The 19,618-nt window shown below is 40.9% G+C and overlaps 1 protein-coding gene across 2 annotated transcripts in view; it reads left to right on the top strand.

The window, feature by feature from the left end:
• The window catches only part of REPS2 (RALBP1 associated Eps domain containing 2), a 221,587-nt gene that overhangs the window by 121,681 nt on the left and 80,288 nt on the right, over positions 1-19,618 (top strand). For both annotated transcript variants that reach the window (XM_066249297.1, XM_066249296.1), the window contains exons 9-11: positions 4,199-4,293; positions 10,139-10,208; positions 11,868-11,921. In XM_066249297.1, the coding sequence (XP_066105394.1) occupies positions 4,199-4,293; positions 10,139-10,208; positions 11,868-11,921 (219 nt within the window). The remainder of the gene's footprint in view (positions 1-4,198; positions 4,294-10,138; positions 10,209-11,867; positions 11,922-19,618) is intronic.

Here is a 19,618-nt window from a genome sequence, read left to right as displayed (position 1 = left end):
GGAATCCACCACATTCCCTTCCGTTAAAGAAAACTTGCACATCATTTCCAGAGTTTGTGGGCTCAATCTTAAATAATATTTATATAGTTCCAACAACATCAGCAGTCACCACGAGAGATCTCATAAACCCCATCACATTCAGTGACAGTGTATTTTAGGCAAAGCCTGAGGTTGTAGCTATTAACCTAATGTTTTATCACCCATGTTTATCTTTGTAACAGCTCAAGAAAATGGCCAGAACTTTATAGATCTTCTCTGTGCTTTTAGACTTTGAAATACGAGTGGTCCTGTTGATTTGGGGGCTTCATTTTTATGGTATCACTTTGGCTTTTTCATTAAAAAAGTTTTCCCCTTTTTATTGAATTCATTGAGATGACACTGGCTTTAAAAAAAACTTAGCTATTTTTCCAACATTTTCTAATTGATCTATATTCAGTCTTAAAATGTAATCCTGTATTCAACAAGTTGAGTGAAGAGGATAAATTTGGTGGATTCCATCATACATTCACAACTATGTAAGTTTGCTTTTTCCCCCCAGAGACAGAGAGAGAGTTAGAGAGAGGGATAGACAGAGACAGACAGACAGGAATGCAGAGAGACGAGAAGCATCAATCATCAGTTTTTCGTTGCAACACCGTAGTTGTTCACTGATTGCTTTCTCATATGTGCCTTGACCACGGGCCTTCAGCAGACCGAGTGACTCCTTGCTCAAGCCAGCGACTTTGGGTCCCAGCTGGTGAGCTTTGCTCAAACCAGATGAGCCCATGCTCAAGCTGGCGACCTCGGGGTCTCCAACCTGGGTCCTCTGCATCCCAGGCCGACGCTCTATTCACTGTGCTACTGCCTGGTCAGGCAAGTTTGCTTTTAATAAAAGAATGAGACAAGAATTGTTGTATCTGAGTTCCCCTAGCAGTGAGAACGGAGGGCAGAGCTGGAGGAAAGTTGGGTTCTTTGCTGCTTCCCCATGGGCCTGGTGATCTTTTCACGTCTGGGTGACAGGGTGGATGCTGGTAAAGATTTTTACCAGAATTTGTTAAAAATATTTGAGTACTTACTATAAGAGGCAATGTGGTGTTCTCTCTGGTCAGAATCCTATATAAAAGAGAGTTCCTACTCTCATGGAGCTTTCTGGCAACTAGAGGGTCAATGTGAAGCAGATTCTTGTATGAGTAACGGACCCTGTGACGGGCGCTATGAAGGGGAAGTACAGCAGCAGTAGACTGTGCATGAGGCTTGGGAAAACTTCCTCAGATGTTCGAGCTGAGACAGGAAGGGTGAGCTAAGGGCTGAGTAGGTGAAGATGGGGGAAGAGGGTCCTCTGGCAGAGGGGACAGCAGGTGTGTTACAGAGACCCTAAGAAGGGGCTTGAAGCATGGGAGAGAAGTAAGATTCAGGCCACAGTGGCTGGATCCCTGAGAGCCAGGGCTGGAGGGGATGGGGATGAGGCTAAAGAAGAAGGTAGGAAACACCATGGGCAGTGGCACTGGGGAGGTGACAGTGGGGATACAGAGGTGGGGACAGGCTGGAGTGAGCTTTAGCAGTTAGTTGATGGCATTTGTGTGTTTGAACGCTTTAGCTCTTTACCCAGCAACACACCCTCGTGATAGGGTATTCGTCATGCAATGCCACGAGATCACTGATAAACTAGAGCGAGGACTCTTACCTCAGTTCAAACTGCTCTGGGGCAGGACTGAGGAATCGTGCTTGGGAAAGTGTTTTGATCTTTTAACCAGGGAAAGAGTGAGACCATGTAGTATAGTTAGAAAAATCACCAGAGCCTGTGGTTTACCCAACCTGATATCAGTGAAATTCGGGCCAGTGTAAACAAATGAACAATTTAAGCTACTTATATTCAATTGTCTATGATAGCTGTTACTCACTGGCCAGGACTTTACTGCGGGGAGGGGGGGAGTTGGCGTTTGAAACCCTGTGAGGATGGGAGGTTGACAAAGGATTAGCATTAATGTCAATTCATTTTAAACACGTGATTCAAAAAAATTTTATTGTGTGTTTACCACTCCAAGTTAAGACTCCTTCCATCACAATGTACAGATGTTACAGAATTGTGCACCTGAAACCTATATAATTTTATTAATATCACCCCAATAAATTCAGTAAAAAAGTAAAAATATTTTAAAGCGCGGTGAAAAGATTTCCTGAACCCAATTCCAACATGTATGTGTGGAGAGTTCCTCACAACCTACAAGCAGGTCTCACGGCTGAGAACTCAGCTCACTCTGACACGTTCTACCTGGAGATAGAATCAGATTTCACAGGTAAAGGGCTCTGTCCCACAAGAATGCCTTCCACTTAAGATGCCAGTCCTAAATCCAGGCTCACTGGCTAGAAATCAGAGGCTTCCATGACTCCCTCCTGGGGTTTGATTAACTTGCTAAAGTGGCTGCTTACAGAACTCAAGAAAACCTGTTTGCTCACTAGGTTACCAGTTTGTTACAAAGAATATTAAGGATATGAATAAACAGCCAGATGCAGAGATAACAAAGGGTGGTAACCTGAATGAAGGAACTTCTGTCCTCATGGAGCTTGGGGCCTAGCACAGTGCCACATGCAATGTAAGTGTTCTGGTTTCCCAGCATGGAAGCTCTGGAAAAGTGGCCTATTAGCTATCCTTTTGGGTTTTTATGTAGACTTCATTACATAGTCATGATTGACTAAGTCACTGGCTATTGGTGATCGACTCAGTCTCAGGCCCTTCTCCTTCCAGGGAAATAAGGCTGAGGCTGACTGGTCAACACCCTTTGCTGTTTCAAAAGTCATATCATGAACATACCAAGAGATACCATCATTGCTCTCATCAGTTAGGAAGTTCCAGGGGTCTTGGGAGCTCTGTGACAGAAATGGGGATGAAGACCAAATAGATAGTTTATTATAAATCATATCACACATGGCATTAAAATTTTGATTTCTTAATAGCTGGTCTTGACAAATTTGATTTGTAAGTTTCTGTTTATTGTCTACCCCAATCTGCTTTTCCTCTGGAATATTGACAAAATTTCTAGTTGTTCAGACATTTCTTTTTTAATTACTTTGTGACAAAGTGGTGAAACAATCCACTTCTAAGAAACAGCATGAGTGTTAAGTATTAGCTTACCTAGTAGCATAATTTTTCCTCATGCTGATCCAGTCAGCCTCCCAACCAACAGCCGCTATCACTGTTCTTTTTTTAAATCTTTCATAGACAAAGCTTTTTAAAAATATATTTTATTTATTGATTTTATAGAGAGAGGCTGGCCTTACTCTGGGGCTTATCCTTTCAAATTTAGACACCAGATAGATCTATAATTACCTTTTTAGTTTTCTCCCTAAAACTAGATTTGGTGAAATAAACAAAATAGTCTCTTGACTTTCTAGGGGTGAAATTGAGGTACAGCCAAACTAAGCTAGAATAATAACTAGCCAAGTTACTTACTTTAACCAAGAGGAGAGGGGGAACAGGAAATATATTTACTTCACTTTAGTTGTTCTTGTTGCTTCTCGTATGTGTCTTAACTGGGCAAGCCCAGGGTTTTGAACCGGCGACCTCAACATACCAGGTCAATGCTCTATTCACTGCCACCAGAGGCCAGGCCCCTGTCAACTTGTTGTGTGTTCAAAATTTATAATGTGATTCTGATTTCCTCTCTTATAAATCAGAAAGAACCTGTGCTCTTTTGTTATTCCTTCTAACCAAAAGAAAGGAGTATTTCATAGAGTTTTCTTCACAAGAAACTTTCTTATCTTCGTAAGATCTTGCGTATTTCCAATAAGATTAGCTAAAGTATAGTATTTCCTTAGTTAATGTTTATAGAATTAAAACTATGACTATAGTTGCTGCTATTTAAAACTTGTGCTAGTAGCATAGTTCAAACTTAAGTATTGTGATAATGATGGTTCATGTGGAAAACAAGTGTGCTTCATAGACCTTCTAGCAGGACTGCTAGCAATTCATATCCCTGCTCAATCTTTTAGCAACTATGTGACCTTGAGTAAGTTGCTTAACCTCCTGGTTCTTCAGTTCCATCATGTGTAAATGGGGATGATATGATAGAAATCCCAGGTTGTATTTTATAGAGAACTTAAAATACTATCTCAGTATGATGAGTGTTATAACTAGTGTACCTATATACTAGCTGATTTTGTTGTTAAATGGGAAGCTGTGCCTGTTATGACTATATGTATTCTTTTTGTTTCTTCTTAGCTTTTCCTAAGCCCAAGTGGGACTGTGCTTTATTTGATTCGTATTCTGAGTCCATGCCAGCAAACCAACAACCTCATGATTTGAATCGGATGGAGGTAAAAAATCTTCAATGTTAATGAGTTAAGGATGTGTATAGAATTAAATCCATTAGTTTATGTGCTTTACAAACTCTGGAAAATCCACTTTTATAACATTTCTCTTCATATTACTTACTCTGGGGCTTATCCTTTCAAATTTAGACACCAGATAGATCTATAATTACCTTGTTACTTTTCTCCCTAAAACTAGATTTGGTGAAATAAACAAAATAGTCTCTTGACTTTCTAGGGGTGAAATTGAGGTACAGCCAAACTAAGCTAGAATAATAACTAGCCAAGTTATTTACTTTTACCAAGTTTTAATTTTGAAGTAAACATTGTAAGGTTGTATTTTTGGTAGTTGAATAATAATAAAATACAATGAACCAAAACAGTTTTGATAGGAGGTTTGAGAACTATATATGAGGGTCCCAAAGCACATTCAAAGCTGCCTTGTCCCTCAGGGGTTTTAGCTTTTGGACCAGATGAAGACTGATTTGGATGATCCCGAGGAGAAACCTGGAGAGTTCCCACAGTGGTGGGCCGTTGGTGTAGGGCTTAGCCACATGCTTAGTGATCCTTCAGTATACATTGATTAATAGGAGTTGTTATGGTTATTGTTAATTTCAGCACTATCATCCTCCTCCTCATAATTTCACTGATGACAACTTATGGTATCTGCTGTTCCTGTCCTTAAAAAGAAATCTGGAAATGTTTAGTAAATGGACGTTTATTCACAGGTTCATATTACAGTTCTCTGACCCTAGTTAAAACTATTGCAAGATGATAGAAGTCAAAGGAAGTATACAGGGCCATTTCTTTAATCTTTTGTAAGTGTATGTGATTATTCCTTCCCATGGGGCACCCCTGCTTATAGTCTGTGTTGTCAATGACATCCTCTGCTCCTCTGCGAGCCAGTAGGCCTGCTTCTACAGAGCTCCCTTTGCTAAACGCTCTCTTGGCTTCTCTGCCACTCTTTCTCTGAGTGTAGCCTCCATGTTACTTTCCTCAACAGATTTCTACTCATGGGGAAAATATGTAAGGAAAAGTGATTTCAGGAGAAGTGATAGATGTGCTTTTGAAGAGTTTTGGCCTTTTAAATTTCTTTTCCTGTATATTGCATATGATGGAGAAACATACAACAATTTTTAGCCACTTTCTTAAAATTTACTGATTTTTAGAGAGAGAGGGAGAGACAGGGACAGAGATAGGTATCGAAACATTGATTTGTTTTCCTACTTATTCATGCCATCATTGGTTGATTGTTGTATGTGTCCTGACCGGGGATCGAACCCACAACCTCAGCTTGTTGGGATGATGTTCACATCAGCTGAGCTACCTAGCTACCTGGTCAGGGCCTATGTAATAGCCACTTACATTTTTTTTTTTTTTTTAGTGTATGTGCGAGAGAGACACAGACAGGAAGGGAGAAAGATGAGAAGCATCAACTCAGTTGTAGCACCTTAGTGGTTCATTGATTATTTCTCACATGTGCCTTGACCAGGAGGCTCCAGCCAAGCCAGTGACCCCTTGCTCAAGCCAGCGACCTTGGGCTCAAGCCAGTGACTATTGGGTCATGTCTATGATCCCACACTCAAGCTGGCAACCTCGAGGTTTCCAACCAGGGACCTCTGTGTCCCAGGTCGATGCTCTATCCACTGAGCCACCACCTGGTCAGGCCAGTTAGCCACTTTTGATGGTCCTCAGTGTGCTGGCAGTGTCTGCAGAGGTTTGTCTGTCAGGCCAGGACACATAACCTCCATAGCTCTCTTATGCAGTTGCCCTTGTTTTTTATTTATTTCTTTTTGCTGTGAGTCCCCCTGCTTGTGTAAAATTAGGAGGTTGTTAGGTGGCTTACCAGAAAGTGTCACAGATTGTTATTCTTTGTAGATGAATGTTTTGTTCCAGCTTGCCATGGTATCAGATGGGCTTTGCCCTTCCAACACAGACAAGGTTTAGTTTGGGGAGAAATTAATTAACACATATAGACCTTATGTACAGCTAAGTTTTACATACTTTTATATCTTTTATTTACTTATTTTTTTTCAGAGACAGAGAGAGAATCAGAGAAAGGGATAGACAGGGGCAGACCGACAGGAACGGAGAGATGAGAAGCATCAATCACCAGTTTTTCGTTGCGCATTGCGACACCTTAGTTGTTCATTGATTGCTTTCTCATATATGCCTTGACTGTGGGCCTTCAGCAGACCAAGTAACCCCTTGCTCGAGCCAGTGGCCTTGGGTCCAAGCTGGTGAGCTTTTTGCTCAAACCAGATGAGCCTGCGCTCTGGTGACCTCGGGGTCTCGAACCTGGGTCCTTCCGCATCCCAGTCCAACGCTCCATCCACTGTGCCACCGCCTGGTCAGGCACTTTTATATCTTTTAATTGGCTACTTTGAGAGAGCCTGTTAAAGGTACCTAGTCTTTGCTTTGCCCTGTCCAAACAAGAAAGCAAAAGAACAACAAAAAACTCTTTCCCAACAAAATTAATTTTGGGAATGGGGTGCTTTAGAAAATGATGTAATAGACAAAATTCAGGGGTGAAGTAATAAGGTCAATTGATAGGTTGGCCATTTGAACAGTATAGGGCAGAATCTATTTATTTTAATAGCCAATGATTAAATATTTCATGTTCTTCTAAACTGTTTCAGCCATTGTTCTTTCTACAGCCTTTTAATCTTTCATGAATGCATGCATGGAGTTTAAATAGATCTTGGTACCAGTCCTGTGAGGGGATGATTCCACATAGGTGTTTGTGTTTTATAGGTGTTTGTGTTATGAATGAAATTGTAGCTGACTCAGGTCAGGAGAAGTTTGCTCAGCAGTATATCCTCTAAGGACAGCAGTGCTGTAACCATGTTCCGTCAAGAATTAAAGATTATAGTTTCAGGTATACTCCACTTAAGCAGGGTTTCTTAGATTATTGGATTTCTTTCTTTTGTCAACAGCTTTACTGAGTACAATTCACACACTATACTCCTTTAAAGTATACAGTCCAGCGGTTTTTAGTATATTAAGAGCTTTGAAGCCATCACTATAGTCTAATTTTAGACCATTTTCTTCACCCCATAGAGAAAGCCTGTGCTTATTAACAGTCATTCATTCTCTCCCCTCTCACCAGCCTCTGCTAATCACTAATATATTTTCTGTCTCTGAATTTGCCTATTCTGGACATTTCATACAAAAGGAATCGTTCATTAATGATTAATAGTATTAATAATATGTGGTCTTTTGTGACTGGCTTCTTTCACTTAGTGTAACGTTTGAAAGTTCATTCGTGTAGCAGTGCCTTTTCTTTGTGTATTTTATTGCTATAGTGTTCCATTGTATGGATGTGCCACTGTCCATTCTTCAGACGATGGACATTTGGGTTGTTTCCACTTTGGAGGTGTTACAAAAAACGTGCTGCTATGAACATTCATGTACAAGTTTCTGTGTGAACATGTTTTCAGTTTTCTTGCATATATATCTAGTTGTGGAATTATTGGATCATATTATAACTTGTTTAACTTTTTGAGGAACTACCAAACTGCTTTGCAAAGCAGCTGCACCTTTCACCAGAAGTGTATGAGGGTTCTAATTTTCCCCACATCCTTGTTAACTCTTGTTATGGTCTTTTTTTAATGTAAAAATTGTATTTATTTATATTTTTATTGAATTTATTCGAGTGACACTGGTTAACAAAACTATACAGGTTTCAGGTGTCCAATTCTATGACACATCTCTACAATTTTAGCTGTCCTAGCGGGAGTGAAGTGGTATTACTTGTTTTTGATTTGAAGTTCCTAATGACTAATCATGTTGAGCATCTTTTGTGTCCTTATTAGCCATTTGTATATCTCCTTTGGTGAAATATTGGTTCAAATTCTTTGTTTATAAATTGGGTTATTATTGAGTTATAAGTGTTCTTTATATATTCTGGATATAAGTTCCATGAAAGGTATAAAATTTGCAAGTATTTGCTCTCTTTTGTTTTTCTTTTGTTTTTCTTTCTTTTTCTTTTTTTTTTTTGTATTTTTCTGAAGCTGGAAACGGGGAGAGACAGTCAGACTCCCACACGCGCCCGACCGGGATCCCCCGGCACGCCCACCAGGGGGCAACACTCTGCCCACCAGGGGGCGATGCTCTGCCCCTCTGGGGGTCACTCTGTCGTGACTAGAGCCACTCCAGCACCTGGGGTAGAGGTCAAGGAGCCATCCCCAGTGCCCGGGCCATCTTTGCTCCAGTGGAGCCTCGCTGTGGGAGGGGAAGAGAGAGACAGAGGAAGGAGAGGGGGAGGGGTGGAGAAGCAGATGGGCGCTTCTCCTGTGTGCCCTGGCCGGGAATCAAACCCGGGACTTCTGCACACCAGGCCGACGCTCTACCACTGAGCCAACCGGCTAGGGCCTCTTTTCTCTTTCTTGATAGCTTCTTTTGCAACACAAATGTTTTATTTTGATGAAGTTCAATTTACCTGTCTTTTGTTGCTTGTACTTTTGGTGTCATATCTAAGAAACCATTGCCTAATTGAAATGAAGATTTACTCCTTTGTTTTCTTTTAAGAGTTTTAGGTTTTACATTTAGGTCTGTGATCCATTTTGAGTTAATTTTTGTGTATGCTGTGAAGAAGAGGTCTAATTTCATTTTTCTGTATATGGATATTTAGTTATTCCAACATCATTTATTGAAAAACAGTTTTCTCCCATTGAATTGTTTTGTACCTTTGTTGAAGATCACTTGACCGTAAATGTAAGGGTTTATTTATGCTTTAGATTGTAAGGGTTTATTTATGGATTCTCAATTCTATCCCATCTACATGCCATTATGCTAGTATCACAGTGACATGATTACTGTAACTCTGTAGCAAGTTTTGAAATTGAGAAGTATGCCTCCTTCAACTTTGTTCTTCTTTTTCAAGAATATTTTCACTACTCTGGATTCCTTGCATTTCCAAATGAAATTTAGGGCCATCTGGCTAAAATCTGCAGAAAAGTGAGGAGGATTGCATGAAATATGTAAACGAATTTGGGGTATATTACCATCTTAACAATATTAAGTCTTCTGACTCATGAACATGGGATGTCTTTCCATTTATTTAGATTAAAAAAATTTTTTTAGCTTTCTTTTTGGATTTCTTTTTATTACATCTTCTCCTAAACCATTTTTTTTTTTACTAAGGATTATAATCTAGATGGGAGAAGAAAATGAAAGAAAGGCACTGTTAAGATACATACTTTGTTTCATGGGAGATAATGGACTTTGAATAGAAAATTACACCCGGACACTTCATTGTAATGCCAACAATGCTGCCTGAGGATTAAATCCTAAGTCAGCTTGCCACCAGGAGTACTAGTAACTCCATTTTTTTAAAGTGAGAGGGACAGACAGAGGGACAGACAGACAGGAAGGGAGAGAGAGGAGAAGCATCAACTTGTTCTTGTTGCACCTTAGTTGTCATTGATTGCTTTCTCATATGTGCCTTGACTGGGGGGCTCCAGCTGAGCCAGTGATCCCTGGCTCAAGCCAGCGACCTTTGGGCTCAATCCAGCAACCATGGGGTCATGTCTATGATCCCACACTCAAGCTGGTGACACCATGCTCAAGCTGGTGAGCCTGCACTCAAGCCGGCGACATTGGGGTCCTCTGTATCCCAGGACAATGCTCTTATTCAGTGTGCCACTGCCTGGTCAGGCTGCATATAAATATTTCAATACAAATGAACTCATCTCTCACTAGGAACCTAAAAAACATACTATTAAATGTTAGGATTTACTGAAGATAGAAATATTGGCAGGATATATAGCTTTTAAAACATTTTCATAATATCTGCACATCACTTAATTTCTATTCATTCTATATAATTAATTTTTTTTCTTTTTCCAAGATGTTGTCTATTAAAGATGTCGCTGACTTTGCTGTTCCTACTCAAGATATGACTGGTGAGGACAAACAAGGTATGAAAAGAATGAGTTTACTCCTTTAGGGACATTCTGCCTCTGTTTCCTTCATCTACTTCTCTTGAAATGGTTGACTTCTAATGCATATGAGGACAGTTATCAGCACATGAACACGTTTGGATGGATTAGATAGTTCAGATTGTCCTAAAACTATAGTTCATAACGTGGTAACAAGAGCTTGAGTGTCCGGATTACCCCAGCTCATTGGCTCCTTACTCACTGCTGGCCTTCAGGCTCTCCTGCTCCTTACATTGGAATCTTGTCAGCTAATTAGGAAATGACTGGAAGTAGAAAGAATTGAGAGCATTTTATTTTGGCAGATGTGATCCCAGAGCATCAGTAAAAGTGCACATCTGTACACAGGTCTAGTCCATAGGAAATGATCTTCTAGAGAGAATTTCCGTCCCTGGGCTTAACACTCTTTGACTGGGGGTGTGGGGCTATGACGTGGAGCCCGGCCACAATGTGCCTGACTTACTGGGTGGATGAGAAGCAGTTTCGCACAGTTTCTGTGTTAGAGCTGTGCCAAGCACGGAGGTAAGTTGGCCTGGGAATATCTGGAAGAGCAGGAGGAACCCCCCCCCCCCCCCGCCCAAGCTTGACTCCATACTTCTGTATAATGCTTTATTTTTAAATTGATTTTGAGAAAGGAGGGGATCAATTTTTTGTTCCACTCGTATATGCTTTCATTGCTTGATTCTTGTATGTGCCCCGATGGGGGACGGAACCCACAGTCTTGGCATATTGGGTTGATGCTCCAACCAACTGAGCTACCCAGCCAGGGCCCGTATAATCTACCATGTCTTTCCTATGACACTGTCTTATCCAGTCCTCACAAAACTGAATGGAGTCTGGTGTGTTCATCGCCTGAAATTTAGGAATGAGTAAACTGAAGTTCAGGCAGTATGAATCATTTGCTTAGTAAGAAAAAGAGAGGGATTAAGAACCAAGATTTTCTAAATTTCAAGCCAGCATTCCTTCTATCATCTGATATTGATTTACTACCCATGAATGGGAGGTTTATCTGAAGAGACTAAAAATCAGTGAAGCTATTTCAGGCTTTATTGTCAAGACTCACCACTGATGCAGCTTTGCATGGGAGTTAAAAATGAAAATAAGTTTTCTGTTAGAAAGCAATAGTGGCGTGCTATCTAAATATTTGCTTGGAAGTGCAAGCCGGAGTGGACATTGTCTACAGCAGCGTGGGCTCTGATCACTGTTTTTATTCACTAGTGGGTCTTAGCCTTGACTGCGCATTGGAATAACCAAGTGAGTTCTAAAAGTCTGGGTTCTCAAAAGTTCTAAAAAGCCTAAGTTTCACTCCAGGAGAGTATGATGTCATTGGTCTGGATGTCAGTACTGAAAGGAGGACTATCCTGATACTTCCTGGTAATACTCTTAGCCACTAGAGGCGCTCTCTCTGGAAAGTTGAAAATACTGTTCTGTTCTTTTGGGAGAACCTTCTTCCAAACTTCAAGAGTTCTTTATTGTTTTATAAGTGCTATAGCAACTATAGAAGTTTATAACACCATTTTTATAAGTGATGACTGAAGATTTTTTGTTTTAATGTAATGTGCCAGAGAAACAAAATTTATAGTCTTCTTATTCTCTTTCCGTCTTTTCTCTTTCTGTTCTTTAAAAACAAAACCTCACTAGCTTTGAGAAGTACAACAGATGAAGCCTTACCAAAGGACATGTCTGAGGATTCAGGTAGGAGAAAACCATTTTAATATATTTATGTAATTATTTCTAATAAAAACCCAGTAGTTTTAGTGAATAGAAGATTGGTACATCTATGATAGTATGTATATTTCTCTCAAAATATTTGTTTTGTATTTTATTATAAGGGAACCTCCCCTCCCCTCCTTTTTAACCCTATCCCTCTTTTCACACCTGAAAAGAGGGTGATTTCTTCTTCAGTTCTGAATTTAGGTTTAGCTGAAAGGATCACTCAGTTTGAACTTAGTCTCATTGTTAATGTAAAATCGACTGGCTTGGAGTTGAGATTTCTGTCCTGGGTGGAATAAGGAGTTGATGGTGTAGATCAGTTGGAGACCCACAGTTGAAATCTTCCATTTCCAAAGCAAACATCTCAAATATTTTCGTTATACTTCGCCACCAGGAAGGTGAGCAAATGTTCTTATGCATGGAGTGGATTCCAAGCAGAAAAAGGAAATTGTGTTTTCCCAGGATTTGGGGGTGTTGGAACTGTGTCTGTGAACCACAGAGAGGGTCGGGCCTGTGTCCTCAGCTCTGTAGGTGGAGTCGTCAGTGAGCCAAAGTGAACCTAGTTAAGAACAAACTGCCTAGGGAAAGTGTTAATCTTTAGAACTCTGATTATGAGGGCGTGACAAAAATGGCTGCTGCCTTTTTTTAAAATCTCTCTTAGTATTTAATAAGTAAATCATGTTTGTTTTGGTTAGCTAGCTATCATCCAAGGCTTATTTGTTTAAAGTTGGAACAAAGGGATCAATATAACCTCGAGGCTTATGTTATAAATGTTTCCCAAACACCAAGTTCATTCAAAGTTTAAGAGAGAGGAATAGAAGGAGAGAGTGGGGTGGGGTGGGAGGGAGGAGGAGAAGGAGGAGACAGAGGAAGAGAGAGAACACAGAGAGCATATGAACGAGACTTTATGGTTGATTTCAGATCTGAGGCCTAAGAATCTATATTTTAGGTAGACCCCAGGTGATTCTGATAGCCTATTTTGTTAACAGCTCCCTCTAGAAGGTCATGTTAAGAAATAGAAAATTCAGCTCAACCATGAATCCAACAGTGGTAGGGATTCTCAGACCTAGTTTTTGGCTTTTGAAACGGAGTGGGATTCCTTTGTTATGGGGGGTGCCGTATTTGTGTAGGAGGAATGCCTGAGCTAGGTAACCCTGATTTGTGGAGCCAAAGTGGATGCAGCCCGGGCTTTGTGAACTTCCTGTTATGACATTAGCAAACACTATTTAAATATACTAAGTTAAATTGCTGTTTCTCCAATAGCCTTTGAGGCTACTGACTCTTCCTTTTTTTCCCACAAGCATCACGTTTTCTGGGCTGAGCTTCAGATGCCGTTGTTACCATTCTTTCATTGAGTAGGACTGGGGTCAGCAGACACAAGCCTCTTAGCGTGTGTCACGTGTGTGAGGCATAGGTGGATTTGCTTCACACTCTGTCTGCAAACATGCCCGTGGTTCCTGATTCATTCCCCCACTGCGGCCCCTTTCTGTGGCAGGTATGAGGGCTTGGATTCTGAACGGGAGACACCAGAGTTTCAGGGGTGTGCTTTCTAATTCTGGATGGCTGTCTTTGCCATGTGGACCGTTCACCTCAGTGGAGTTGCTGCCTTTTGGAAAATTAAACTTTAGGCTTACCTTCTTATCCCATTTCTCTTTCCTGGAAAGATGACATGCCCGAAGTATTCTAGGAAGTTGGCATTCTTTCCTTTCCCAGCTAAATGGGAAGCGTGGTCCACCCGTTGGCGTCAGCCTGGATTTCAACACAACGTGCCCTCACCATTTCTGCAGATGCTCACATGCTCCAAATGCTGAGCCCGACTTTCAGGAACTTGGAAGGCTGATGGGAGACGTAACTAGAACAGTGAGCTCCAGCTTTGTCTGATCAGACTTACCAAGACCTGCCTGGGGTGTCTTGCAGGTGGAAGGAGAAGCACCTCCCTGCCTTTTTCTTCCACTGCAGCGGTGATATAGTAATGGTGGGGAAGATGACAATGCGCTGGGTTACACATGGGTGGGACTTTATCATTATCCGGCAACGGGAGTATCTCCTTTACATATTTTTTTTCATATGCTCTTGTCCTTTTAATTGCTGAAAGTGTATATATTAGTGGGGTCTAATTGATTTGTTAGCGAACATTACAATTCCAGCTAATTCAATAAAGCACAGTACACAATGGTGATCTTTTTCTTGACATTTCTGGGTCATGCTGAGAGGCCTTCAGGCCTGTTGCTTCTCACACTGTAGTCTTCAGGCTGCCATGGTGATTCTAGCAGCTGCCCCAATTGCCCACTACCATCTCATGATCTTTTGGGGTAGAGCAGGTGTCTTCTTCCATTACCCGCTCCCACCTGCCTCTCCTTTGCTCTTCTAGAAGGAACTGAATGTAGAAACCAGATTTCTAAACAGTAATACTTGGCAGTTTTCCAATACACTTAGTTGTTAAAGTATCTTCACTGTCTCATCTCTCCCTGTAAGGAACACCTGCATTTTTATTTTCCTTATCCTGTCGGTGAGGGCTCTGAGGTTCAGAGAGCTAGCAGCTAGTGGATGTCATGGCAAGGATGAGCACTTCGGCCTCATGAGCCCCAGCAGGGCCTCCTCTGCTCATCTGCCCTTCTCACTCCATCTGTCTGTCTATCTAACTTGTACCAACAGGGTTTACCCCGCCTTCCACGCCCATTCCTACCCCAGCAAAAACACCAAGATAAAGGAATTGATGGTCCCCAAGGTCTGGTTTGGTGAACTGTATTTTTCAGTGGCTAAGACTTCTACCTACATAATTATGGAAAGCAGCGGGGCCCGAGGGAGAAGAGGGCCACAGAGCCAGAGCTGGCTGTGGGCAGCCTGCTCGGAGGGTGACCCCCAGCTCAGTGGTGAGTCTGGTCACACTGTCCACCCAGCCAGAAGGCAGCGAGCTTGGCTGGAGGAGAGGCTCCTCTTCCTGCTTCCCTTTGCTGCCTGGGGTCTGCAGGGTGCGGGAGGGAAGTTCATGTTCTGTGATAATGGGCAAGACGGGGCTCAGGCTCCTCAGGCTGCCCAGGCTTTTCAGGGCGCTGGCAGCGTTTCGGTGGTTTCAATTGAGTTGCCTGTGTTCTCACTACAACTAGCCAAAATGCGTGGGTTGGGAGAAATGTCTCTTCTGCAGCTGACCCCATGGAAGACGATGTATATTGCTGCTTTGTTCTGTGCCTTGTTAGTGCTTCAGTTCCCCTTCCTACCCTGCTTATCTAACACAAGGGTCTTAATGGTCCTTGGAAATCCAGCTGCTTCACAGCAAGGAGGGTTTTATCTTTGGAGCCATGTGCAAGAGGAGGGCATGTGCAAATGAGACATTAGCTTTCTGGAAGGAACTTTGCAAATGATGTATAAACTCTTCTCCGTGGTCCTAGTTAGTAGCACTTTTTTCTATGAATTTTTATGACATTTTGTGATGAAAACTTTGCAGTGTTTGCAAAATCTTAGCATAGTTAGTGGCTTCTAAAGTTGTCTTCCACAGAGGACTGAAAACATCAAAAGAAGATTAATGTTTTTGTAAATGTTTCTAATTACTCCCAACAAGTTGGCCTTTCGAAAGTAGGCTTTATGGGTGTCGGTAGTGACCAAGTTAGTTTACGATGGAAATTTGATAAGGAAAGGTTGTATGTATGGTTGACAAAATATTTTAATGATTTCATGCCATAATATTCTCTGTACAATTTGGTCATAGAGACATGGGACACAAAAATATTTTCTTTTAAGGAAAGCTACATAGCTCATTGCAACTTACTTGTAGGAGCTTTGATTTCTTCTGGTCATGCTGTTCTGGTAGTGTATTCTAAGAAAACCTTAACATAATATAGCCCAATAGATTTCTTCGTAGCCTTTAGGGGAGACTGGTTCAGAATCTATTACTAGGCTAACCCATCATTATATAAATAAATAACCCCCTTGAGAAGGTTGTCTTTTTAGACTGGAATTTCTTTGTTAACCTTGATTTGAGAATGGATTCTTAGATAGTGTTCTGATGAAAAAAATGTTAGTTTTTCTTTCCTTTAATTGTGCCTTTAGCTTTAGAAATAAATTTCCCAAATCATGGAACTGTGAAAAACGTCAGGTACTTCAAACACATACTTGTACTACAGTACGTTGACCTGTTGATATTTTCTGTAAGAGCCCAGGTGCTGTGTATAAACCTGTTTAACTGTAGAAATGAAACCCAAGCAAACAAAACAATTATTCTTTGTTTCAGCCACTCTTAAGGATTCCAACAGTCTCAAAACAAGACCAAGATCCAGGTAGTGTCTAGAAATAAAACCCCCAAACTCAAAGCCAAACTCAAAGTCTTTTTCCCTTTTGATTTGAAGCTTACAATGTGGCTGAGTTCACTGTCATGGGGGGTCTGACCGAAGCATGCAGTACTTCTGGGAGACTCTTAGTTTCTGTGTTTATCACTGCTGGAAGACGGTGGTTGCTGCACTTTCTGGTCACCTGACATAAAGAAGTACTTTGTGTGATATGTGCCAGTTGTTACAGGATGATAATGAGTAAGAGGAAGTAGCCTTGAAAAGAGGGAAATATGGTTGAATGGTAACTAACACTGCTATTTACTGTCATGACAAGGTGAACACCAAAAAATAAGAAGTTACATCTAAAGTGAGGAAGTAAAATGCTTAAGGTGATTCCAATGAGTCGCAAAGCTTCAACTAAGTTTTTTTCTTTTTTCTTTCTGAAGTGAAAAGCAGGGAAGCAGAGACTACCATATATGCCTGACTGGGATCCACCTGGCATGCCCACTAGGGCGATGCTCTGCCCGTCTAGAGCATTACTCTGTTGCAACTGGAGCCATTCTAGCACCTAAGGCATAGGCCATGGAGCCATCCTCAGTGCCCGGGCCAACTTTTGCTCCAGTTGAGCCTTGGCTGCAGGAGGGGAAGAGAGAGATAGAGAGAAAGGAGAGGGGGAGGGGTGGAGAAACAGATGGGTGCTTCTCCTGTGTGCCTTGACCTGGAATCAAACCCGGGACTCCTGCACGCCAGGCCGATGCTCTACCACTGAGCCAACCGGCCAAAGCTCAACTAAGGAGTTCTTATGGTTTGTTTCATCCTATCTTAGAGCCTCTTTTAGGCTTCATGGATTTTCAGTCACTAGAGGCTGGCAGAACAGGGGTAGCTAGGGAGGCAGAGCTGTGGCTGACATCAGACATCAGAAGGGAGGAGCAATGACAAACACAGAAACACTAATAGAACCAATAGAACACCGAAGAGGAAAGATGGCATTAGGTCCCTTCTTCACCAGTATATGTCAGTGTAAGGAAACGGCATGTGTCTTTTCCGAGTTTTCCATTGGCTCCTAGTGACTTTTCTCCTCTTTCGGCTACCAGATACATTCCTGAAGAGGTGAGTTTAGATTCGATCATGTTTTGAAATGCTGACATGAAGGACATCTTGTTTTCTTGTAAATCAGAGGTCCTCCTTAGTGTATCTTTTATGGCTGGAATTTTTCAAATCAGGGTTTTGTTTTCTTGTTTATAGAAGGTACAGATATATATATTCATATTTTAAAAAACAACAGATACATTATTTTATTTTGGTAGGAAAAAAAGTCAGTCATTATTTCTCTCCATAGTTACCATATTTACGCATTATTTTTCTTTTTTAAAGAATGAATGGATCTTGTACAGATTAGTCTGCACTGGCTTTAGGCTGTAGGAATAGTGACATTTCTCTGCCTTTATAGCAGGAAAACCCTTTGACTTGTAGAAATCTGGTATGTGTTCTACGTTAACCATAAATTGAACCTCACAGTTTCACTGCTGCTGACTTTCTCTCCCAAAATCTCATAGTCACATATTCTAGTATCAATCTCGTTGGCTAAATTTTATATATTATTCTTACAGAGATTGGTCTCCTGGTCTAATTTGGATGTTTTCAGTTCACTACTTCTGACCAGGTCTTTACTGAGACCAAGAGAATCAAATCATCTTTATCCTCATTTTAGAATAATAAAGCTTTGTAGAAACATAAGGGGAAGATGGAAAATTACCATTCTAACCTATTTTATTGATTTCCTGCACATTTATATTTCAATTGGTTGCAGTCACAATTTTTCAGTATCACTTATTTGATACTTAGTTAACTTTCCATAACAAAATATAAATATACAGGCTATATATGGAAATAAAATGTGGTATGTGGTAGTGTGCTTAACTGTGTGTGTGTATTACTACAGCTATCTTTGGCATAGAGAGTTCTTTTAATTTCTAGCTAGAATCTCTAATTTTTGTTTTAAATCAAGAGTTCCCATTTGAAAACTTTGTCATCATTTCCAATCAATTTCCTTTTATTCTGGTTGAAAGTAGTAGAATGTTCTTTCTACTAGATCTTTTGCACACCTTTGGCTTGCTTGTCTTGCCAGTTGTGTTACAGGGACCACCCCAGGGCACACCACGTGACATTATAGTGACTTTATTAAAGATTGAAACATTGTACAGTGAACAAAATACCCCACTACCACCAAGAAACCTTGAGGAATTCATTCAGGAAAATGAAATCTCACTATGTGAGAACTAGCTTTACCAAGAACTGGAGTTACCTAATAGAAGTGGATGGATTTTAATTTCATAAGTGCCACTCTATTAGCTAAATCCTAAGAACAGTTTGCTGAGGTTATTTTGTCATAGGACGTATCTCTGACTCAAAGATTATTTTCTTCTTTGGCATGAAGTTGGCCAAGAAGCTGGATAGAAAAAGACATATACATCCACTCCTTAGAAAATTATGTTGGGAGTTCATCCACAAACTTATTCCTAAGCAATAGACTAATGTATTGAGTGGAATTAATTTAGAAAATAAGTAGTCCCTAATGAACAGCGTAGCCGCTCCCACCCAAAGGTAGCTTCCCCAGCTCACAGGCAGTACTGGGACATCTTTACAATGGGATTTGGAAACAGACAAGGACTAGAGTTTGAACTGAACCTGTGTAACTTTATAGCTGTATGACCTTTGACAGATTATTTAGTTAATTTTTCTTTAAATGACATTATTGGAGCTACAATCTCATAGTTGCCTGGGTAGCTAGCTACTGCCTTGTCACAGATTGAGGATGAATTTAAGAGGAGGCCTTTACTTTGAAAATTGCTCCAAACCTGTATTTCTCATGGTAAGACAGACTAGAGCCCTCAGCCTGTTTGATATGTGCTTTCCTTTCCTGAATTTCATTTGTGGCTTATTCCCTTGAACATTTGATTCTTACTCTCAAGTTATTTGTCCCAATTCCATACGTGCCTGTCATGTATTTGCGTGTAAACAGGAGACAAGGTCTGTAATCAGTTAATGCCATGAAACCCTTCTACTAAAATTGGAAGTACCTAAGTGGAAGAGTTTACATGCTCTCCTTATTTATAATTTCAGTAGAAACAGACTTTAAAAGAAAGCTTTGCTTTTCAGTAAATTTAGATCTAAGGTATAATAAGAGCAAAGAGGTTAAAAGATACTCTGATTCTCGGTTTGGCTTTGGGCATTATGACAGAGAGGGGCATTCAGGGGGCGGTCGAATTCATGGTTGCTTAGGGAGCCTGTCAGTCCTTTGCAGTCCCTTTGACTTTTGTGGGTATTTCCCATCTCAGCGCAGCTTCAGAGTAAAGCTTTGCTGTCTCCTTTCTGACCTCCCCTGTTCTGCTGCAGATCTTACTCTAGCACCCC

Source organism: Saccopteryx bilineata, chromosome X, assembly GCF_036850765.1.
Source record: "Saccopteryx bilineata isolate mSacBil1 chromosome X, mSacBil1_pri_phased_curated, whole genome shotgun sequence".
In the NCBI taxonomy this organism is placed as follows: Eukaryota; Metazoa; Chordata; class Mammalia; order Chiroptera; family Emballonuridae; genus Saccopteryx; species Saccopteryx bilineata.
The sequence above is the reverse complement of the archived record's forward strand: the minus strand, read 5'-3'. Positions and strand labels throughout refer to the sequence as shown.